Below are 24,803 nucleotides of genomic sequence, written 5' to 3' on the forward strand. Positions count from 1 at the left end.
CCCTTTTGCTGATGTACTGTTGCTGCTTTGAGACGGGCTCTTGGTTTGAAGTTTAGGCTGGCCTTAAACTCATGAACCCGTTACCTCAGCCTAAATGTTAGGATAATAGGCAGGAGCCACTATGCCTATAAAAAAAAATCTTCCCCCTATAAAAGTGGCTTTCTTCCATCTCAGAGGGAGGGATAAAGTACTCTTGAATGGTTCTGCCATATTGTTCATTCATCTTTTTATAAAGCAAACATGGGGAGAGTACAACTTGCTGCAGAAATGGATCACATTCCTCACCAGGCTCAGCATGGAAGAGTATACCCTGGCTACCCACGGAAGGCAGCTCAGACAGACTGGAGTGTGTCCCACTGTTACAGTCCTCATCCAGCACAGAGTCACAGTGGACCACTTTAGAATAAACACAACTACAAAAGCAGGCTGCACAACAAAAATAGCATGGCACTTAATAAGGGGCCCACAGACACAGGAAAGAATGCACGGAGCAGATGCTTGCTTACCCTAAGCTGTATTGATCAGGCTCAATCAGGGTCCGCCGTTCCATCCTGCCCACACCTAGGTTGGTCTCCACAATGCTGACAGAATGCCTCTGGCGCCGTTCATCATGCAGAGAGACTGGCACTGAGTCAAAAGAAGAATTGCTGACAATACTGGATCGTGAGGAAATTTCACTGTGGCCAGAATCTGAAAAATTATCCACAGTGCCACTGGGAGCCAATGTATAACCTGAATGAGAAACACAAATTTAGCAATTAGATATTTTAGGTTTCTGAAAGTGAACGGGTCCACCAAACAAAAACTATGTGTCGACAACAAAATGGGGTTTATTCAAAGTCTTATGAACATCTGGTGACTAAGACTAAAATTTTACCTTAATAAAATATAAGTTGCTTATTCAATGGTCAGAGAATACTACGTACTGTTATTCACGCTACGTAAAGATGAAGAAACCATGGCATGCCTTGACTATTCTTGCTTCCTTAGGTACAAAACACACAGTTGTAGTAAACCCAGATGAACACAGCTCAAAGACTTGTCTAGCATGACCAGGGCACCAGGTCCAGTCCCAGCAGCATAAGACAGAACAAATGAAACGGACCCTCTAAAACCTGCCGAAACCAAATTCCATCAAGAAGAACCAATCAGTCTCAGAAGTGTGGACCCAACCCTTAAACTGCTGTCAGTTTTATGTTTGTTGTTTGCCTGTTTTTCAAGACAGGGTTTCCATGTGTTGCCCTTGCAGTCCTAGAACTCTAGGCCAGGTTGGCCTGGAACTCAGAGATCACCTGCCTCTGCATCCCAAGTGCTGGAATTAAAGTTGTGCACCACCACACCTGGCTCCTTGAGTGTCGTTTCTTTTCTTTTTCTTTTTTGGGTTTTTGAGACAGGGCTTCTCTGTGTAGCCCTGGCCCTCCTGGAACTTATTCTGTAGACCAGGCTGGCCTCGAACTCACAGAGATCCGCTTGCCTCTGCCTGCCAAGTGCTGGGATTTGAGTGTCTTATTTTCAACAGATGTTTTAACTTTTAGAGACTGTCACAAAAGTTCATCAGGAAATATGCACACATTCTGAAAATTTTAAGTTGACACATGAATAAAAAGAATAAGACCTGAATAATGTATTTTTGGATCTCCGTCATTTATTTTTTCAACATTAATAATGTATTAGTTGGTTGACCTACAAGATAACTGTTTTGAAGGATGCAGTGTGCATTTCCACATCCCAGTATTGTAAAACGGCTCAATAGATGTTCATTTCCTGATCTGAAAGGACTCTTAACTCTCAGCTGTTCCTTAAAAATAATTTTGAGAGTCACAAGGTTCAGGGGGGAGGGTGAGATTGCAATGACACTTCTATGTTTTTAATGAAAAATATCTCTATCTTTCTCAACACTCAAATTTAAAATTTGCATAATAATACTAAAGCTAGTAAACAGATATAATCACAAACAATGTAAAGTTCTCCTCCTTTAGGATTCGGGTCTTGTTATACAGCCCAGGTTGGCCCCACCAATCTTTCTGTGGCAGGTTCCCCAGTGCTGGCATTAGGCGTCTGCACTACCCTGCCTATCATAATATAAATTTTTTCAATGCCACTTACAAAACAAATACAACAACAACAACAACAACAACAACAACAACAACAACAACAACACTTGAGAGCATTTTTCTGAATGACAAATCCTGTAATTTCAGGCCATGTGGACTCTTGATTTATATTTTAAAGGCTACACAGGTCTTGATGAGATTTAGCATGGTCATTTATGGTAGGTCTTTTTATAAGTCAAGTTCCAACAGACAAAGTTAAATCCCTCCTCAAAAAGTCTGCTCCAAAGCTCGGTGCTTGGAGGGACACTTCCATTTTCTTAGCTAGTGAGCCAAGTAGCTTCCCACCAGGTTTGGTTCTAAAAGCTCCATCCGTCCCATAGCTCCCAGGGGCACTATGCTATTCCTGCCCCCGTGTTCAATTCCAAGAGAAAAGGAGAAGCTGGACCAGTCCAACTGCCAGGAGCCAGCAGACCTCAGCTTCCTTCCATTGCCGCCTGGCCAGGCTGGTGGTGGAACCTGCTGCAGTACTCAAGGGAATGACCACAGCCAGACCCAGGAAGGAAGGCTGGCTGAGAACACAGTATCTTCTATTTCACTTATTGCTCATTTGGTTTGTATTATTTTATTCTTTAATTCAGTTTTTAAATTTATTTATTCTTATTTAGATTTTTGTTTGTTTTATTTTTTGAGACAGGGTTTCTCTGTGTAGCCTTGGCTTTTCTGGACTTGCTTTATAGACCATGCTAGCCTCAAACTCACAGAGATTCACCTGTGTCTGCTTCCTGAGTGTTGGAATTAAAGGCATGCACCACCATTGCCTGGCAGATTTTTATTATATATACATATGCATTTAAGCTTTTTTTAAAAAAAGTAGATATATTTATATCTTAAGTGTTAAATTGTTGGGCTATAATCTATATTTTATTGGAAATTTTTTACTTTTAAATTTGTATTTATTTATTTTTATGGGTGTGAATGTTTTGCCTTTGTGAGGCTGTGTGTACCATGTGGGTGCCTGGTGCGTGAGGAAGAAACCAAAAGAGGATACCAGATCCAGATACCATCTTGGAGTAACAGATGGTTGTGAGCTGCTACGTGGGTCCTGGGAACTGAACCTGGGTCCTCCTGAAGAGCAGAGAGTGCTCTTAACTGCTGACCCATCTCTCCAGCCCTGAAAAGCCTACTTTACTTTGTCCCTGCTCTCCTCTCTTCTCATTTACTCCTCACTTCATTGCTCAAATATTGATATTCTCAACCCTAAAGAAATAACCCCTACATCCTAAAGGCTGTTTCCTCCCCAACGAGTACCCAGTGCAACTGTCTCGGTAGAAGACATGAGTAAAGAGTACAAGATTCTTCCACAAGAAAGTAACTAGGAAGAGATCAAACTATATTTGTAGATGTCTTGAAAGACCCTATAGCTCACACAAGAAAACTTTCAGATTTGATAAAACACTTTCAGTGCAGTAGCAGGATATAAAATCATCATAAAAAAGATCAGTACTTTTTAATATACTAATAGTGAACTTGTTGAGAACAAAATTAGGAACAATATGCCATTAATAACAGCATCAAGACACAATTAGACAATCCAGGGATAAACCTAACAAAGAAAGGCATCTACGATAAACACTTTAGGGCTGGAGAGATGGCTCAGAGGTTAAGAGTACTGCCTGCTCTTCCAAAGGTCCTGAGTTCAATTCCCAGCAACCACATGGTTGCTCACAAGCATCTATAGTAAGATCTGTCATGCAGGCATATATGAAGGTGAAAAAATGTATACTTAAATAAGTAAATCTCAAAAAAAAAAAAGGCAAAAGAAAACTTTAAGACACTGGAATCATATCTATCAAAATTCCAAATGACATTTTTTTCACAGAACTAGAAAGAAAATCCTAAAATCCATATGGAAACAGACCAAGAGAGACAAAGCAATTCTAAACAGAACAAACACTGTTCAAAGCATTGTCTCATCTGATCTCAAACTATATTTTGGAGTCAAAGTGGCACTGACAACACAGTTATTGGCATTAAAACAGACATGATCAATGGAACTAAATAAGGGACACAGGAATAAAACCATACAATTATAACCACTTAAGTTCTGACAAAGTGTTGAAAACAGACACCCAAGATGAGACACCCTGGGAAAACAGACATTTTAGTGCCTCCAATCTGAAAAGAATGAAATTAGGTCTCCATCTCTCTCCCTACATGAACGTCTAGCCAAAGTAGATCAAAGGCCTCAATTTAATACCTAAGATGAATAAACTGCTTGAGGAAAAGCATTCAAGACATAGGGATAGGCAGCAACTTTCTGGCTAGTATTCAAATGGCATCAGAAATAGCCCCAGGAACTGACAAGATAGAGTATATGAAATTATCAACTTCTCTACAACAATAAAAACTATCAACTGAGCAGACACAGCCTACAGAATGGGAGAAAACCTTTGCTAATTCTATTTCAGACGAGGGTTACTATCTAGAATATACATATATCCAGAAAAATTAAACACCCTAAACCACAACATCCACTGGTAAACAGGCCACTCAACTGAAAAAAAAACTGAATTTTAAAATTCAGCATTGTTCTTGGTAACCTGCTGTCCTTCCTCTGAGTGCCACCAGGTCTCCCCCTTCAGGGGACATGGTCAAAGGTGAGGCACCAGAGTATGTGAGAAAGTAATATCCCACTCTCCACTCTACTATGGAGAGTGTTCTGTCCATTGGCTAGATCTGGGTAGGGGTTTAAGGTTTACCGCCTGTATTGTCCTTGGCTGGTGCCTTAGTTTGAGCGGGACCCCTGAGCCCAAATCTGCCTAACATAATGTTCTACTTGTAGGCTTCTAGGACCCTCTGGATCCTTCCCTATGAACATATACAGGGAGAGGTAATCCCCCTCAGGAACAGTCATAGGGGAGGGGAATAAGGGGAAAATGGGAGGAAGGGAAGAATGGGAGGATACAAGGGATGGGATAACCATTGAGATGTAACAAGAATAAATTAATAAAGGAGAAAAAAAATTCAGCAATGTTAGCCATGAGTGAAATACCTAACTCACCACTGTCAGAATGTCATCAAAAACAAAGACAAAAAACACTAGTTTTCACTAGGGGAAAGAGGAGCCTTTCTTCATTGCTGGTGGAAGTGTAAACTGAGGCAGCCACTATGAAAGGCAGTGTAGAGGTTCCTCAAAAAACTAGAAACAGAATTATCGAACGACGCAGCTATATTTCTCATAAGACACTCCAAACTCAGAAGGACAAATAAGCATTTCTTCTAGTGTGTGGATCCTACCCTGTAATCTCTAATTTCTAATGTCTTGGGTATGGCTGTAGCAGGAAATTGATAATCTGTGTGCACTTTTCCGTGGGGTCATCAGTCTTGTTAGCACACTACTTGTAATATAGGCACCTGTCTTTGATAGCAGGTCAAGGGGAACTATCATTTTAAAATACCAGCATTCTTCCAAATTTATAAGCAGGTGGGTAAAACTCACTGTCACATCAGCCCACTTGCACACAGAACTGAAGCCTCCATAGTACACTGCTCTGGAAGCAGCTGGACAAACTGTGTGGATCTGAGAAGAGGTGGGAGCCACTGAGCCCTACCTTTCCTTGGAGAGCTCTGGGGCGAGGTGGGGGGTGACGACAGCTGCGAAGATGCATTTGATATTGTGTCTTCTGCTTGCTTCCTGTGACGCTCCAGACTCCCTTCCTCAGACAACGACAGGATTTTCTTTAAAGCTTGTGGAGAGTTTATGCCTATAAAGACAAGAAAATAGCTCAGGTACTCAGGTACTAAGGGTGCCGCTCAGTGGTAGAGCGCTTGCCCGGCATGCACAGGCCTTCAGACAAATAGGCAGACCAAGTAGAAAAGACTGAAAAGGAAACATTAAATATTAAAAGCTTTCTCTTTTTGTGTCAACATTCAGTGTTGCCAGCTTTAATCTATTTACCATCTCAATGTTCTGTGTGCGCCTCTGGTGTAGAGAGCAAGGCACGGGCTGGGTGTGGTTTAGTTTCTGACTGGTTATCACAGTCCTGGAAACAGACTGTTTCTGATATGTTACTCAGATCATGAACCCCAGTCATCAGGGTTAGTCAGCTCTGTTCTGTAAAGCAACAATGGGGCGGGGGGGGGGGGGGGGCAGCGGGAAAAGCCAGAGAACCAGACATCACTTAAATGAAGGATGCACACTCCATTTCAATTCTGGGTGAGACTCACGTGTAGGTCAAAAACAAGGCATTTTGGCATCTCTAGAAATGTCAGCTCTGAGGAAGAAGTGACTGGTGGAGGTTGGGTGGGGACAAGGTAAAAAAAACAAAAGGTCAAGAGTTCACAGGAACTAGCCAAGGAAAGTCAATGAAAGGGCCCTAAGGAAGGCCAGGCCATTAATATTTGATCAAATACAGAGAGGGAGAAGGAGGCAGGAGACAGCTTGTCTTCTGTGGTGCACTCAGGAGCCCAGGAGAGGCGTCTGAAGGGGTAGATGGAGCCTGCACCAGTACAGGAGTACAGGAAGACGAAGAAACCAAAATCACCCATAACAACGCAGTGTGAAATGATGAAGTCACGTTAAAGTGTTTTACAGAGTCATTATTTTCAGGCTGCTCTTGAACAACCAAGACTTGCCGGACAGTAATAATAGCCAAAAATTATTTTGAGTCAGGTCTGGTTTTAATAGTCATAGGTTTAACATATCCACTAAAAAGAAGTCAAGAGAACTTAACCTCTCAGTGTATCTTCTATATTAATAGCTTGATGCTGTTTTATTTTATTTTTTACTTTTTTTGTTTTCTCAAAAATTTTTTAATTTATTATAATTTATTCATATTACATCCTGATTATTATCCCCTTGCTCATATCTTCCTGTTCCCATCTTCCCTCCCTTTCCCACCCTATTCCTCTCTCCTATACCTCTGATGGGGGGGGCTTCCCCCCACTAGCTAACCATAGCCTATCAGGTCTCATCTGACAGCCTGCATCCCCTTCCCTTGTGTGTCCACAGGGCCTCTCTGCCAAGTGGATGATCAAATTACGGGCACCAAAGTTCACGGGTCTCACATACGTGAGGCTGGCCTGACGCCTCCTATCTAGCTGAGGACGACCTAGAACTTCTGATCCTCTAACACACTGAACCACTTCACTGATCTATGAATGAACCGTTTTGATAGAAAACCATTTCTAGGGCCAGCGTCACATACACACTTCCCGAAAGTCTTCCATTAGCTTTCAGTGGCTGTAGATGAGTAAAGACGCTACACCTTAACAGGCCTGCTTGGCACTTCACAAAGTTTCTATGATGATCCATTTACTTTTTGAACCAGGGTCTCACTAAGTATCCCCAGCACGACTGAACTTAGGTGGCCCACACAGGCCACAGACTCCCAGTCCTCCCGAATGTTTACAGGTGTGTATGACCACACCTCACAGGTGATGGCTTTTACTAAGGTACAAGATGCTGTAGAACAAAAACGATTTCATGAAACAGAATGGGGAAGAAAACCTCTTAATATCTTTAAATTATTACTTTCTTTTTATAATGCAACTTTAGATACATTGAACTTAATATCCTAGGATGACAGGTGACATTTCACCCACATAATAAGGCTTATAAATTCAAATGAACCTAGAAGATATTTTGAGAGACATTCTCTTTGAGAAAATGGGAGGCAGCTTTATATTCAGGCACACCTACCTCACGTTAAATATAGCTAAGGGGGTATTTCTAGATAGAAGCAAGAACGACAGTCTTCCATATGCAGAGCTCAGCGCAGAAAAGGAGACAGAATCACCCCAGAGGATTCAGGTATATATGTAGATTGAGATCACAGGTAATAGAAAAATGTGTAATTCAACTTGTTTGTCATAAGACAAACACAAGAGTTTGAAGGGGAAAAATGTCAAGAATCTAATCCCATGCCCCCACCTCCCCAACACACACAAACCCAGCAAATGAAACCCTCAAGTGATCAGCAGGAGAGACAGCGCAGGTGGGACACACTGCCTCCTGTCAACTCGTGAAACACGAATGAATTTCCAAATCCAACCTCGTGGGCAACTTTTCATGGGCAAATTTCTTTCTAATTGTTTTCTTGCACATAAACTCAGGAGCAAGAACAGTTGTTTGGAAAGCCATTCTGCTGTGTATTTACGCAGGTAACCAGAGATTAGGGCAGTGCTAATGGGAAGAAGAGTCCAGATTTCCCTACTGTTCAGGTGTCTCCTATGTTTCAGATTAGTGGTCACCAAGTAGGAACCCACCTTCATGCCTGGCATGCACCTTGGTTCCACCCGTAGCTCAATAGAAAAAAGAAGAAGAAAGAAAGAAAGAAAGAAAGAATCACTTCAGACAAAAAAATTTAAAGATATTTCGCCTAACTTCTGTAGTTTACTGATCACATGGCAAAATTTGTTAAAATGATGTACACAAAAGAGCCCAACTTCTGTGTTTGCTAAAGCCCAAGGCAGTAGGAGTGCAAAGTTCCCTGTGTCCCCCCTTCTACTGCCATGACAGATGACATAACGATTAAGTAAGATGCTGTTCCTACAGAATGCAAGACGATTTTTTTCAAACTTGTCATTCAGCAGGGAGCAATATTCAGAATATATGAAGAACCCTAGAAATTAAAACACTATAAAAGTTCAATTAAAAACAGAAAGAAAAATGAATTGAAGAGACAGTTCTCCAAAGAAGAAATGTGGATGGCCAATAGACAACCTGACGAATGGCCAACAGTTCTAGCCGTAAAGGAAACGCAGATCAGAACTACACTGAGATTCCGTCTCATCCTAGATGGAATGACCACCACCAAGAAAACAAGTGCTAGTGAGGGTGGGCTTGGAAAGGACCCCTTTATCCACTCAGGTGGACAAATGAAGTCAGTATGGAAGGCTCTCCAAAATTAAAGAATCACCAGCATATGACCAACCTGGACCACCTGTGCCATCCACATTGACCACTGCACTCTTCACAACAGCAAAGATATGGACCCAGTCCAGACACCATCAACACACAAAGAATGTATGGACATAAACATAGTGCAGTATTATTCAGCCACACGAAAGAATGAAATTAGGTCATCTGTAGAAAAATGGATGGCACTAGAGACCATGTTAAGTGAGACAGTTCAGACTCAGAAATAAACTATGCAGAGTCTAGCTGAGGACAGGAAGACATTACATTAGGATGGGGACTGTTGGGAGAGGCTAATGGGAGGGGACATGGGACAGGAGAGGGTGACTGAGGTGACTATGATCATAATGCTTTACTACATAAACATTTATGCCACGTGTTACAGTGTACAATTAATAGATGCTAAGAAAAAAAAATTAAACATTGTTTATGAAAACAGTAGCAAAGCTTAACTTGCTAAATTCTTGTCTTATTAGAGGATGGTCACAGAGAAACAAATTGCCTTAGGCTAAGTTATCCAGGATAAACATTATATCCCAACCCGAGAAAGATGTCAGCAGACATCACCTGACAAGGATGCTTAGAAGCTTACCAAAAGGTGGCAGATCCTTCACCGGCACCTTCTTCCGTGAAGGGTAGAGGGACACAGCGGGCACCTGCAGTCCCTGGCTGACTTTATGTGGCGGTGGTGGCTGTGGCAGCGGCTGCTGAGGCTGCACTTTCTGCTGTGGGCCAGCACGTGGAGCCACTGGGGAAGTCTCAGATTTGACAGGCTTTTTGTCTCCAGGATTCTTGGGCACTGGTCAGTTTAGGGCAGAAACAGCATAGAAAGGTGTCAGCATTATATGGAGACAAGTTCAGGACTGCAGAGCATGTGCACTTAGATGACCAGCGTGTACCCTGACCCCCACAGCCACAACACGGACTAAGGAGGGAAACCCTAGCTACAGAAAACGAGAGGAGTTGCAGGACAAGGGTGTGCATTTGCCTTACAAATGAGTGGCCTCAAAGGAGAATAAACTGCTAATCACCAAAAACATTTAAACAACGAGGACAGTTCCATGCTGTGTGGATGTTAAAAACACAAACACATGGGCTGGCAAATGGCTCAGCAGGTAGAGGATGTTGCTGTCTAGTCTAGCCACAGGAGCTGGGCCCCCAGATCCCATATGGAAGGAGGGAACTAACTCCCACATGTTCTCCAACCTCCACAGAGATAGCAAGCAAATGTAGTGCCCACCACCCATATTGTATAAATAAATACATTTAAAAAAAAAACCCATAATGATAAAAATCAAAATAGGGAAATCAAGAACTGTTTTTAAAATGGCATCCAAAACTCTTGGGCACATCTGAGATAGTGCTATTGACTGTAATCTACTTAATATCAAATCCTCTATGGACGAAGCAGTATCTTTGAGCCAACAGTGGCCAGTGCTGCTCAGGTACTGCGTGGTGGTAGGTAGTTTACAGGAACACTGAGTGCTATGGAAGCTTCGTGTGCAGAGCCCGCTGACACCACACACTCAGAGACCAAGGCTTAGAAAACTCAAGTTGTCCACTTAAGCAGGGTCTTAGCCCTGTCACACAGGGCCCTAGAGTGTCATGGGTACAGATGCGCGCTGGGTGTGTGCCTAGACTCTGCAGAGGCCAGAAAGAGGCATCGGCTCCCCTAGAACGTGAGGTTTTGATGGTTATGAACCACCATATATGCTGGCAACTGTATCTGGGTCCCCTGCAAGAACAGTGAGCGCTCTTAGACACTAAGCCATCTCTTCAGCCTCGGGCCCTGTACAAACTAAATCATGTGATCTTCTCGACTCATCTATCTCACATTTAAATTATCAAGAAAATATAATTCAAATTTGCCCATAGAAGGTCGCAAAGTGTATAAACGCAAAATTCTTTAATCTTATAATACAGAAACAGACACAAAGGCAAGTGCCCCAGGTACTGGCCACATTTGTATTTTTCATCTTTAAATGTCACATGTCACTATGTTGATCAAGGTGGCAAGGAAAAGCCTGGGCTCAAGATATCCTCGAACCTTAGGCCCCTCAGCAGCTTAAACTGGACCACACACACGTGCCAGTTATTTCAAGGTTGGCGACCTACACATCTGGCTAAGATATGGTGTCTTGTGGAGTAGGATCACTGCTCTAGTGGGCAGGCCCTGGATACTGTCTGAGCTGAGGAGGACCCAGTAGCTAGCACACCAGTTCTATACTTCTCTGACCTAATAATCCCTACCCAGTTACCTATCACTTTGGGAGTTCTTCTGTGAGGGGGGAAAAAAAAAAAGGCTTGAAACATGGAACCTCATTCACCACTATGTACCTTGCTTGTGGTGCTGGCTCTGTCAGATGAAGCCAGAGAAAGGAGGTGCGAGCCCAGTGTTCCATTCTAACATTAACTGGGCACGAAGGCCAGTCAAGCACAAGGACAGCATGCGCCTCTTTGCTCGGAGTCCCCTTCAGTCCCCCACCATTCCAGCTAGGACAGTATGCGGCTGACTGGGGGTGGGGGGGGGGGGGGGAGTGGGCGGGGCGCTCACATGTGCTGGTTGCTGGCTCGCACTGCAGAGACAGTGTCTGAAGGCTCTCCTCGTCCATCTCCAGCTCAAGGTTGGACAGGTACTGTTTCACTTTCCGAGCCATCTGGGCATCTTCGTACAGCTTTTTGGCATTGAGGAAGGAACTACGGCGTACCCGCTTTTTATGCCCACCTGTCTGAGCAACATCCAGTACTGTGGCATTAGCACTGCCTTGACTCAGTGACCTAGAAGACGAAAAACAAAAATGCAACTCTCTGGGGGCATGGTATAGGCTGTTCTACCGGGACCACAGGACTTGTTTGTGTAAGGACTCTATGATCAAAGGTCACATGCCCCACTTCAGTAAGTAAATTACTACAGGGGAATGCGGAATAACAGAGATTACACAAGGTTTGGTTAAATAGGAATTATACATAATGCATATATACAAATATGTTTGGCATACGGTCTACTCCTACCAGTAAATTCTACTGTTCATCTCACAGAGCATTCAGAGTCCGTTCTCTCACAGAAGCCGGAAAACATATTACATATAAAAGCTTTGAAAGGACACTGAGTGGTCATAGTGACAATTTACAAAATGAAATTTGCTTTTCTTAATGGTTTTCTTTTTTTAAAATATGGATTTAAGTAAATTGAGCTACACTGCTCACAACCGTCTTCTTACTCTGTGGGTTGAATGTGGTGAGTTTTTAAAACAGTAAATCTGTTAATACAATGGTCATGCAAACGTCAACATATGTACGGAAACTATTTAGTACATGAATTGTTAAGAATTATTTTTAAAGGGGGGCTGATTTGTATAGAATGAGAACAGTAGTTAGTTGAGCTGTAGAAAATTTGGTTTTAAGGCGTGGGGGTGCCCAACACCACCACACGCTGTGCAATCCTGCTTTAGTTGCGCAATTTCTTCCTTCTAAAGCATGATTCCCTTCCCCACTTTTTAGCTTTTCCATTTCAAAACGCACAGGTTATATTAAAATACAATCCTTCTGACAGCCAAGAAATGTGTCTGATCTACATTCTCCCAGAATAACTATCAATCACTTCACAGCTCGTGTGGACCTGACTTCAGCAACGCCCCAAGATCCCATTTGAAGTCAGTCTGCAGCTGAAATTCTGATAGAGCGAGAGGGTTAACAATGACGACGACGATGACGACAAAGCGAAGCGTCAGAAAGCAGAGCAGGTAAGAGGACAACAACGCAACGGGCTGAGCAAGAACCGAGTGTGCAGATGCTCTGCCACTTACCCCAGACTCCGCCACTTCTTCTTCCTGTAAGTGAGAGCCACGGAGATTGAAGCACGGGTGTAGAAAGAGACAGAAAGATCACAAGCTCAGAGAGAAAGGAACAGACTTCTGGACAAGCAGTTCTAGAAGCCCGCGAACATTAACTGCATAGTCACCTCACACACATCCACTACAAACATCTCTCTGGCTCACAGGGCTGCTGCCTACTTTTTGTTCATCCTCTCCATTGAACTATTTACTGCTTACTGCACCCACAGATCAGCACACTGCAGGGACGTTACGGCAATTCTGTTCTGGTTTGTGCTACCAGTGACGAGCTCTAACTCCGCAACTCAGTGTTTTCAAAGATAGCAACTAGACATTTGTACCTAACATTCAACTAAAACTGGAGGACAAGGTACACTGCTGTCCCAGGGGCCCTGGATGTAAATGAGAGACATCAACTACCAACTGAAGCCTGAAAGTGATTTCCCCAACACATTCTAATATAACTCCTAATTTTAAGCCCTCAGATTCCCCTCCCCATGGGCAAGCTCACACTAACCTCTCTAACCCCACACATGCCGTGGCCAACAACTCACGCACCGAGTCCTGAACATAAGGGCAGGGTCCATGTTGACTGAGGCCATTCGGCCAACGTGCCGGATTTCTTTCGCAATCATCCTTAGCTTCTCAAAGTTGACCAGTCCATCTACTTTTGAGTCATTTCCTGGGATTAACAGAAAAGGAACAAGAAGTCACATCCTGTCCGTTGTGGGCTCCCACCACAGCAGACTGAGCCCACCTCTGCTCACCCTCATGGAGGAAGGTGAGGTCCTTCTTGATGACTGGGAAGAGGGGGATTACAGGAGGTTGTAAGTTCTGGCCGCTCAGGACGTTGCGGTACTTTGCCATGTTTCTGGAAGGATCAAACAGGTCTTGTAGGTCCTGGAATAGCTTCTCGTATTTGTTGGGGAGCTTTTCCCACGTGGTTCGCAATCTTGCCACTGGTGCCAGGTTTAGGCCGCTGGGGAGAGGAGAAGTGAAATGTGATTAAATGATCTTCTCTGAAACAAAGGAAGACATACAACACAACACCTGTTTGTGAACTTCACACGCCGGAACATTTACAGAACGCCTACCAAGCTTGCCTGGGTAGCAAGTGGCAGCTAAAACTGGGGTCAAGGCCAAACCATTTGGCTTTATACTTATTTTTATGTTCTTTTTTTTTTAACATTTTTAATATTCATTTATTCCCTCACTCATGTGAGTATGGGGAAGGTGTCCCAGCAAGGATGTGAAGGCAAGAGGACAACTTCCAGAAGCCAGGTCTATTCTTCTAACATGTGGGTCCAGGGATTAAGCTCAGGTGGCCAGGCTTGGCAGCTGGGGCAGCTGTTGGCACTTGCGTTTTGTTGGTTTGTTTTCTTTTGACTCAGGGTCTTGCTCATAGCCCTGGGTAGTTGCACTGACTAGGTTGGCCTCACACTCAACAGATCTGCTTGACTCCGCCTCCTGGCGTGCGGGGATTAAAGGTATACACCACCACACGCAGACAGCTGCCCTGCCCTTCTGTATGCTCTCTTGATCTGTTTGCTCTCTGCTATGGTGTGGATCTCAAGTGGCCTCCAAGGATCCCCAAGGACTGTGTAGCTTAGTTCCCAGCTCATTTAATACTGGGAGGCTGTAAAACAATTTAAGAGAGAAAACTAAGTTGGCAATAGTGGCAATGCCCGTTATCCCAGCACTGGGGGGGCTGGAGGCTCATACATTTGAGACCGCTGAGCTGATCTCCAAGGTAAGACCCTGTCTCCAAAAAAGAACGGGAGGGAAGAGAAACCAGTGAGAGGGCCTATGTAACTGGGGTGAGGGGACTCCTCTTCCGTGTCTCTTCCTTATTATTATGCTCCAGCCACAAACAGCTTTATTCTACCAAACGCTTCTGCGGTGATATACTACACCTTACCACAAGCCCAGGTACACGGGGCCACGTGACTGTGGGTGTTAGGCCTCCAAAACAGCTAGTCAAATGAACTTCTCTCTGTCTGTCTGTCTGTCTGTCTGTCTGTCTTTCTATGGTTTTCCCGGACAAGGTTTCTCTGTTGTAGCCTCGGCTGTTTAGGCTAGCCCCAAACTCACAGAGATCTGCCGCCCCTGCTTCCCCGGTGCTGGAATTACAGGTGTGCACCACAGTGTCCAGCTGAACCTTTTTTCTTTATAAAACAATTATCTCAGGTATTTTGTTATAATAGTACATAGCTGACTAGCACACTAATAACAAAACCAACAGAAGATAAGTACTGTTAATTTGGGAATATTTTGTATTCATATGTCTAAAAAAATTGTGGTTTTTGTATTGCTGAAATTTGCCATGTAATGTTGGAATGCGTTCTTAATAATAAATGTGGTTATGTAATATTCATTTCATTGGTTCTCAACCTGTGGGTCACAACCCCTTCGGGGGTTGCATATCAGCTATTCTGCATATCATATACTTATACTATGTTTCATAACAGTAGCAAATTACAGTTATGAAGTAAGAACAAAATAATTTCATAGTTGGGGGTCACCACAATGTGAGGAGCTGTTGCATTAGGAAGGCTGAGAACCGATGATTTATCTATTGAGTATGCCAGGGCACTGTGTGGAGGTCAGGGGCTAAGCTGCAGGAAATGATCCTCTCCTTCCACCGTGTGGGTCCTGAGGATCAAACTCAGGACATCAGGTTTGGTAGCCTTTACCCACTGAGCTATCCTGTTGATCCGTTTTGCACCGTTTTAATGCACATTTTTTTGCTTTACATTTTTTTAGTGACTTATGACTTGCTGTTCATTTTAGACTTCTTTTATATTACAAAAATTATGTTAGACAAAAAAAGTAAAATTGAACAATTTCCTTATTTAGGTTCAAAATGGGCTATGAAGCATTGGAGACTCTTCTTAACAGCAACACATTTTGCTCAGGAATTGTTAACAAACACAGAGTGCAATGGTGTGTCAATAAATTTCGTAAAGGAAACAAGAGCCATGGGGAAGAGCACAGTGGCAGGATGTCAGCGACTCCCTGAGAGCAGCCATCAAGGCTGACCTTACACAAGCCATCCCCAGGGAACGCACCATTCAACAGTCATGAGGCACTTGAATCAAATTGGGAAGGTTTGAAAAAGCTCAATAAATGGGTGGCTCACTAGCCTACTGGAAGTCAAAAGGATCACTGTTTTGAACTGTCGAACTCTTATTTTCTGCAGTAACAAACGAACTACTTCTTCATCAGCTTGTGACACGTGATAGGACTGAAAATGATTAATGATAACCAGCTCAGTGTCTGGACCTAGACAAAACTCCAAAGCACTCGTCTAGGTAAACTTGCACCAAATGGGCCATGGTCATTGTTGGTGGTCTGCTGCTATGCTGACCCACTGCAGCTTTTTGAATCCTGGCCAGAGCCATCACATCCGACAACTGTGCTCAACAAATCATGAAATGTACCAACCAAAATCTGCAATGCTTTCAGCCAGCATGGCCAACAGAAAGGGGACAAAATCTGTTCCCGAGGCTGTACAGATACCAGCAAAACACACACACACACATACACACACACACACACACACCTGGGGAGGGGCACAGACAGACAGAAAATTATGAATTATTATATTTCTGTAATTTCATGGTATTCCGAGACTGAGTTGTTTTTTTTTTTAATCTGTAAAGTCAACTTCACCTAGGATGGGTACTCTACCTGATGATTGCAAACATGGAGTTAAAATTCTTGCATTCCCTACAGTGCAGGGCAATCTTGATGAAATGCTTAATGATCTTCATTCTCTTCAGCTGGTTTGTCTCTCGCAGGATTTCAGAAGCTACCCAAAATGTTTCCTGGTTAATGACTTCCTCAAACTTCTTCAGGTTGGCACAGCTGGTTTTTGATTTGAGTTTGAACAAATCATCGATGTATTCAGTAGGCTCGATGTTGCGGAAGAGTTCAAAGTTCCTCATGGAGAGCTGCGTGGCGACCTCCACAGTGCTGAGCTGAAGTAGTGAGATCTGGCTCTCGCGCAACAGCTCCTGGGCATCCTCATCCGAGCAGAGCGTTTCCGTTTCCATGTTGTTCTTCAGGTAGTATCTGAAAGGAACAGAAACCTGTCAGAAGGCAGGCTGAGCAGCGAGCCTGTGGCACTCCTTGAGGGAACGTGGCCAGTTCCTGGGTGGGGGTGGGGTGGAGTTGGGAGAGAACCCAGAGAAGGATGTAGGAGTTCTTTGTGTCCAGCGTGGGCAGTGCACATACTGCCCTAGGCACCAGGTGGGTCAGTGTCACCAGCTCACAGCACCACCAGGTGACAGCTACTAAGTCAGTGGAACTGAGCAAACCATGTGAACTTCCTTTGTGCCAGTTCTGTGAAGGTTCTTTTTTCCCCCCTGTCACTCAAATACTTTTAGCTTGTCTGCCAAAGGAGACATACGAGAGCTATTTACCAGATTAAATAAAGATCAATTCAAAGTCATAACTCGGTCCCCAGTGAAGAAATCTGAAACACTAGCTCAAACGCAGTTTCCTTGATTTATTTAATGCCTAAGAAAAGATACTTGTCATGTAAACTCAGAGATCCAAGACCATAGTTATTTTCTGACCTCCACATACACATTGTAGCACATATGACCATACAAACACATCACACACACGCGTGCATGCACGCGCGCACACACACACACACACTATTGGGAGGGGAGAGACCTAAAGCAATTTATTGTCCTCTATTTGATCTTAAAGCAGATTTTAAGTTTATATTTGTTTTACATGTGTAAGTGTTTTGCATGTATGTGTCACACATGTGTGCCTTGTGCTCTCAGAAGTCAGAAGGCGGCATAGGATTTCCTAGATGGCTGTGAACTATCACGTGGGTGCTAAAAACAGAACCCAGGTCTTCTGCAAGCCCAACAAAGGCTACTGGCTGCTAAGTCATCTCTCCTGCCCTGAGGTTTTAATTTTCCAATATCAATTTTGATGAAACTCATTTGGGAAGTGGAGGTATCACCCCAATTTGACAGACTAGGACGCAGGCATCTGGAGCCTGATGGCTGGCCAATATGGCCAGCACTGTGGCCCTTTTAAGGAACTCCCTGAAAATATTACCCCGACGTTTGCTCTGTAGCTTCTCTCCCCTGCTTTTTGGCAGGCCCTTCTCCAAGTGAAACTCTATGAACAAAGACAGAGAACAAGCACAGTGGGGGTTCCTGTTAACTGGTGTTTTACATATTTCACAAGACATTTAAGGACAGGAAATATATGGCCTGTCCCTTGACATGAGCAGACTAATGTTCTCCACTGTGGTTACTCTGATTCCCCGACTCTCTTGAATAATGAATGAATGAATGGGAATCATGAAACTGCAACTCAGTGGAGGTCTGCACGACTGCAGATCCATCAGTGCATATGTAGAGGATGCTCAACCTCTGACCCCCTAAAAAGTATTTATTAAGTGTGAGGGCTGGAAACAGAAGCGACAGAAGGCAGGGAAGTTATCACCACATGGAGAAAACACAAGGTTTGAAAGTCATGGTTTAGACCCATGCTATGTAAAACTCAAGAATAACAACTTACTCAAACCAAACTAAACCAAACCAACCAACCAAACAAAACCAAAACTAGGAAAAGAATAAAAACACCAACAAAACTGTTATTCATGTGACTAATTTCCCTTCAGTGGGAGTTGCTTGGCAAGGCCATGGGGTAAAGTGTCATCTCTTCAACTTGGATGTAGGCTTGAGGAAGGAAGAACTCTGGTGAAACAGACCACGTACCTTCCACTCAGTTGTATTCTGTCAGCAAGCTTGGAGAGCTGATCTGGGAGTCGCCGTTGTTTGATAACTCCCTCTGGTGTGACGGAGACCTCACACAGGGAATACTGGTCTGGAGTGGCAGTAACGGCAAACTCTCTGATGGCCTGGATGACCACTTCCTTGGCTGTGGTGTCCTTACTGATCATGATGTATCGGCTTTGCTGGTCAGCCTTGAAAACTCTTAGGACCTGATCTGGCAAGTCTGGGGAAAGGAAAAGCCACACAGAAGCAGAAGCAATGTTAACGGATGGCAACATAATTAAAGTAACACCCTCCCACCCCTCAAAGAGTGATGACGTCTCCCTCCCTGACCGAGTTGTGACATGCAAACTGTAAAGCCACTTCTTCCCTGACATATAACTGCATGGTTAATAGACAAATACAAACACATGAGCACCTACACAAGATGTCATGTGAGCATTAAAGAACAACAACAAAAAAGCCCTTACATCTAAAGTTAATCTTTATTATAAGCAAAAGCCCATTTTAGCTTACCTAAACTATGCCTGCTAATTTACATACTTGATGTAACTTAGTAATAAATGCATATTATGTTATTCTTCATTTTATCAAAGGCTAAGCCACACCAAAACGATTTTCAGAATACAAAGACTGGCCCCAGCATTTAGAGTTTGAGATTCATTCTGGATGATAACCATCCACGCCAAACCACCAACCATGCACACAGTGTCAGTCACGAAGGAGAGATGTCTATGAGAAAGCAGGAAGGCTCTGGCGCTCACCAGGGGTAGTGCTGAAATCCAGAATCCGGTGGTGGGACTGCAGCAAGTCAGGGTTACTTGAAGACAGCGTTCCACTGACGGGCAAGGCAGCCGGGATGTGCTTAGTCTGCCTCAGTCCTACGATGCTATCATCTTGAGACTGACCAATCCCAATATCACTGAAAAGAGCAGATTTTAAGAAATAAATTACAGCAAGGTAAATGCTCCAAGTCATTACAGATCATGAAATACATCATTTTCATTTACACTTGCAATTAAGGTAGAAATGTGAAAAATGTTGAAAACTGTAAGGCCTTGGGAACATGTTCAGCCCGGTTCAGTACCACTTAAACATATAGTAGGTTTCTATGAAACCTGTCTTTCCAATGAGCTATGAACATAACCAGTATTTTTGTTTTCAGTATAAAAATACAGTAAAGAAGATGTGCTCTCCTGTGTCTGCATGAATGAACAGAATGAACCGAAGACAAAGGACACGGAAAAGAACCCACTCGAGTTCACTTGAGATCCAGGAGCTTGGCGACAACTGAGGCAGGTGCCCTCAAAGACGAAGGAGCTGAGGAAAAACAAAGGGGCAGAGAGAGCCCAAACTGTCCTACATACATTCTTCCAGGTAGAAAACCAAATCACCACGAGTCCAAATGTGAGAAAACCCTAAGCCCGATCTCATCTCTTCTGACAGAGCATGAGCACGCAGGGCGCAGGGACACCTGCCTGGCTTTGAAGGCCAGGCAATGCAAAGGCGCTGACTACCTCTCACAAAAATATGAGCATTGCTGATGGGCGCAGATGCCTTTCTACTTACAGACAACTAACTAGTTCTGTGGTTATTTGTGTATCTGCGCAGTCTTACAACATGGCTGGGGAAGGCAGTGGCTCTAGAGCCTCCCGCTTGTACCTCTGGAGCTGGAATTACAAGTGTGCACCGCCACAACTGTCTTGTGGATAGTGCTTAAAACATGACTTGACAATAAATAAAATTATTCCTTGGTTGGAATATCAAGTGTTTCAAAAAGAAACCATACAATAAAACAAGTATACACCAAGAATTAGATCAAATGCAAATGTCTGTAATTCTAAATTCATAAACACTTTGAAACAAAAGAGAGAATTCTACTAAAATTGAGATATAAATTAGATATCACAAATAATACGGTTTAAGTGTAAATTCTCCTTCACATATAAGAGAGCCCAGGACAAAAGTCAAAGTTCTGCTTAAGCATGCACAGCTGGGTACATGAAGACATGAAACATAAATAAATGTTCTGTGCATGATAAAAATCCTTACATGAGTGGAACTTTATTTTTCAATCACATAAATGTCTTTGTCAAAAGTAACATGTGATATACGATATACCACGATTACTGTGGATAAAACAAAAGTATGTCTGACCAGGTCAGTTATGATAGAAATGACCATCAGTACACTTTAGGCATTGCCTTTAAGTGTGCTTCTCATCACATTTCCCAACACCTTATGTAATAAACTGGCACGCTGCTTCGTGGTGCCTCACCTATATCTCAATACCCACAGACACAAGGTTATTCTTGGTTATTTTATTTGCATAAAATATGCAAACTTTAACTGAGAAATGTCCCTCTTGGGCATATGCTTTTGTCTAGCTTCTCCAACTGGCTCACTGTTACTGAAACAAGTCTGCTGACTTTAAGGTGTGTTCTTTGATCTTTTCTTCCTCTGGATCATTGTGCTTTCTGGCCCAACTTACTTGGCATCCCAATTTGAATCCTACTATGCTTGTGACCCGCTTCTTGCTCTATACACATCATAAACACATGCCTTGTTACACAGTAATCCATACCCTCCCTTGCCAATCTGAGCCTCTAGCATCATAGCTTCTGTAATACAGGTAACAAGGGAAAAGGGTAACAAGTATATTATAAATAGGAAATGTCACTAATAATCAGTTTATTGCTTTGTTAAACACAGTAACAGACATGGGCACCTGGCTCAATGGTGGAGCACTTAGCATGCTTCAAGGCCCTAGTTTCCCCCTCAGAATGTCATAAAGCCATGCTGACGCCTAGAAAATCTGAAGTGGTAGTTAGTATCAAATCAAGGCGAACATGACAGTTCTCCGGTTTCCTGAGCCTGTGTTTCAATATTACTCTGCCTTCAGCACTGATTTATCAAATTGTTTTCATAAGAAACTACTGAAATGAGTCACTTATTTGCCACTATATTCCCTGAGTGTCTTAAAAGTCAACATGGCTACTTAGTGTCTTTTAAGTTTTTCCATTTGGCTTTTGATCATCTTTGTAAACACACACAACCACAGGTACACATGCATCTTTGTTCTGCATCCCTCGCCGACATCCCTTGCTACAGATGGATGACAGCCCAGTCCTTCCATGTCCCGTTTCCAGCAACATTTACCAGGCTCACACTGACTTCATTTTTTTAAAGGTTCAGATTTAATCTTGAAGATCCTTTTATTATCATGCTGCTAATAATTCTGCATTGAGGTGACTTAAATTTTCAACCCATTTAGAACTAAGTTTTCATCAAGGAGGATCTCTTTAAAATTCAATTTCCTAATTTTTGTTAAATGTTACTGTCCCAATCCACTGTCTGTAAGAAGCCTACTGAGGTTAAACACATTCTCAATCCGCATTTATAGACCATCGCACAACTAATGCTTACCTTTAGGATTCATAGTTTAGAAATCACCAATCATTACTCTTAGCTTAACTAGACGATGTAAATTTGACAACTCACCAATAATGTTTTAAGTCATATGTCTCTAGTTTGTGACTAAGATTTTTATCTGAAATGTAAGAAAGGAAGGAAAGAATAGGGAAGAGAAGACCTGATGTTGTCTCAGAGCGTGCATACACGCACACACAGGTGTAGGGATGTCAGAGGAGGGTGTCCTATGGTCTCTTTTTTTTCCACTTCACTCTTTTCACACAGGGTCTCTCCCAGAACTTGCAGCTCATCCCACTCCCCAGGCTGTCCTTCACCAAGCCCTAGCAATCCTCCTGTGGCTGCCCTCTACTGTTCTCAGGTGAGAGACCTCCCCTAGTTGAGTGCTGGAATCTCAGTGGTGGTGGTGGGGCACGCATTCTAACCACTGACTGTCTCTTCAGCCTTTGCAATGCCTCTATTCATTGCTTCTCTCTAGAGCCATTAAATTACCATAGAAATAAATTAGCCTGTATCTTTTCAATTTGTAGTTTGGGGAATATAGCACACAAAAAAATTAACTACTGATAATTGAGCTACATGAAGAGCATTAGACCCAAAAACTACCACGAAGCAATCAGGCAGCAAACAAGCAAAGCTAAGCAAACTCAGGAACACCTGAAGCTTGGGTTGCCTGAGCTGCTGACGGGCGCAAACATCCAAGAAGAGATTCAAGATTGCATCTGACATGCACCTAGAGGGAAGGAAAGAGGCCCGTGGTTGTTGTTAATGTCCTCTCAACAGTTAAGTAACTGAAGTATGGGGAAAAAGTTGTGATGAGCTGGGTTGATTGGAAGAAGCAATGACTGTCAAGCGAAGAGGAGACGCTATAGAGGGGACACCAAGAGACACAGAAGTAGCCAAGGCATGGAGTAGGCAGGATGTCCACAAACCCCTTTAAGAAGTTCAAATCTAGACAGGCTCAACTGCCTCTTGTGAAAACTGGGAGCAGGCAACCAAGTGGCAAAGCAGAACTAAGCAAACTCAACTCTATGGCTGCTCCTAAGACACTCTGCTGAGGAGACACTTACTAGACTCCTGGGCAAACATTCACAACATCAACACACTTCTGTATCTCTTTCTACTGAACACACGATAAGGTGCTGAAAATAACTACACATACTTGTATGGTTTCTGAGGTAAGATGCTGATCCGAGTCTTGTCGAGTATTTTCTTTAACTTGTTTCTTCCTCCCACGGTGTTGGCTTTACTCTTCTTGTTGACCTTCTCCAGCCCTATGACCTGTTCCACGTCCACAGCAAGATCCGGTATGGAGTAGCGACTGGCCTTCTTGATGTCTCCGATTTTAGGAAGGTGAGGGGCACCGTTTCTTTTCTCTTCGGACAATCTTGTCAGAAGTTCTTTAAATACTTCAAAGTAGAAACACCACAAGACATTAACTACAGAGATGGAAAGCAATGCTGGACTAACAGTAGAGCTTTCAAATATATAAAAAAAACCAGAACCCTATAGAAAAACTAATCTCTATCCTGATGAGCCTAAAAAAGGAAGACGCCTTTCCATGCGTGGGCTGACTATACTCGTCAACAGAAGGTAGGTTTGACAGGTCAGTAAGGTCATCCCTGGTCCTCAAGTTGATACTTTTTTTTTTCTAAATGAAATTAGGTACATATGTACACAAAGCATTGTGTATTATATATTTTAGCATGTCCTTAGAAGATACTAGAGTCCTTACAGGTTTACTATTTATAGAAATTACTTCTTCCAGGATTAATATCTAAATATAAAAAAACAAAACCAAAGCAAAAGCAGTCTGGGTTTGCAGGACACTTACCAAATAAGTTGGTTTTCACAGTGATGGACAGGTGTGTGTTATTTCTAAGAATTTCCATTGCCTTTGAAAGCTGGATGTTTTCAAAGTTTTGACCATTTACTTCTAATATCTAAAAATGAAGTCGTAAAATGAATTTCAACATCACCGTTGACTGAAGAAAAAGAGGCTCTGAAATTCACATGCACCCAGAGGTGAGCCCTCTTACCTGATCCCCACGCTTCAAGCCTGCCTCGGTAGCCTGGCTCCTTGAATCAACGCTGTCCACAAAGATGCCAAAGCCCCTTTCAGAGCCTCCCAGTAAGATGAAGGGCAGAGGGGCTTCCCGGGATGGCTTTGTTAGGGTCATCAATCTTCGTTTTGCTTTGGCTGCACATGCAATGTTTAACAGCCTTAGATGTCCACCCATTTTCTACAAGAGTTCAGGAAGAGTTACATCAATACAAGGACTGGCAAAGAAAGACAAGCTTAACACTACTCATAAAAACTCACAAATAGTACCTCTCTTTCCAGATTATTTTCAAATTCTTCTAGAAATCGAGTCATTGCAGGGTCTCCTTCAAAGTCATTGAAGTGATTATTCACCCACAGTAATACTACCCGTGTCACCTGGAAAAGCAAATAAGTTCAGTACATTTTTTTGTTTGTTTGTTTGTGCTGAAGACTTGTGATTTAAATCACTTTAAAAATTTTAAACAATTTGTGGAATAATATTAAACATGGAAATAAGTAAAAATAAATCATTAAACATGGGATCTTATACTTGGAAAAAAATGACATTAGGGACAGTGGAGATGCTCGGTTTATGAAGTGGCTTTCTATACAAGCGTGAGGACCCTCGTACAGACCCACAGCATCCATTTAAAATTCCAAGTATAGGTGGCAGTGTGCATGTAACTGCAGCACTGGGACGTGGAGACAGGAGGGCACTAGTGGCCAACCTGCCAGCCAGCCTAGACCACACCAGTA

General features: G+C 43.0%; 1 protein-coding gene across 7 annotated transcripts in view; it reads right to left on the bottom strand.

Moving 5' to 3' along the window:
* RAPGEF2 (Rap guanine nucleotide exchange factor 2) overlaps positions 1-24,803 on the bottom strand; it is a 226,131-nt gene that overhangs the window by 7,136 nt on the left and 194,192 nt on the right. For 6 of the 7 annotated variants that reach the window (XM_084769670.1, XM_084769669.1, XM_084769673.1 and 3 more), the window contains 14 exons: positions 24,336-24,443; positions 24,043-24,246; positions 23,838-23,946; positions 23,166-23,412; positions 19,339-19,496; positions 18,557-18,797; positions 16,497-16,880; positions 13,574-13,785; positions 13,365-13,488; positions 12,780-12,803; positions 11,528-11,751; positions 9,566-9,772; positions 5,666-5,818; positions 507-732 (listed from right to left, as the gene is read on the bottom strand). In XM_084769670.1, the coding sequence (XP_084625796.1) occupies positions 507-732; positions 5,666-5,818; positions 9,566-9,772; positions 11,528-11,751; positions 12,780-12,803; positions 13,365-13,488; positions 13,574-13,785; positions 16,497-16,880; positions 18,557-18,797; positions 19,339-19,496; positions 23,166-23,412; positions 23,838-23,946; positions 24,043-24,246; positions 24,336-24,443 (2,621 nt within the window). The remainder of the gene's footprint in view (positions 1-506; positions 733-5,665; positions 5,819-9,565; positions 9,773-11,527; positions 11,752-12,779; positions 12,804-13,364; positions 13,489-13,573; positions 13,786-16,496; positions 16,881-18,556; positions 18,798-19,338; positions 19,497-23,165; positions 23,413-23,837; positions 23,947-24,042; positions 24,247-24,335; positions 24,444-24,803) is intronic. The other variant, XM_084769671.1, reaches the window with a different exon arrangement.

The sequence above is a fragment of the Acomys minous genome (assembly GCF_964271855.1).
Source record: "Acomys minous genome assembly, chromosome: 19".
Classification (NCBI taxonomy): domain Eukaryota; kingdom Metazoa; phylum Chordata; class Mammalia; order Rodentia; family Muridae; genus Acomys; species Acomys minous.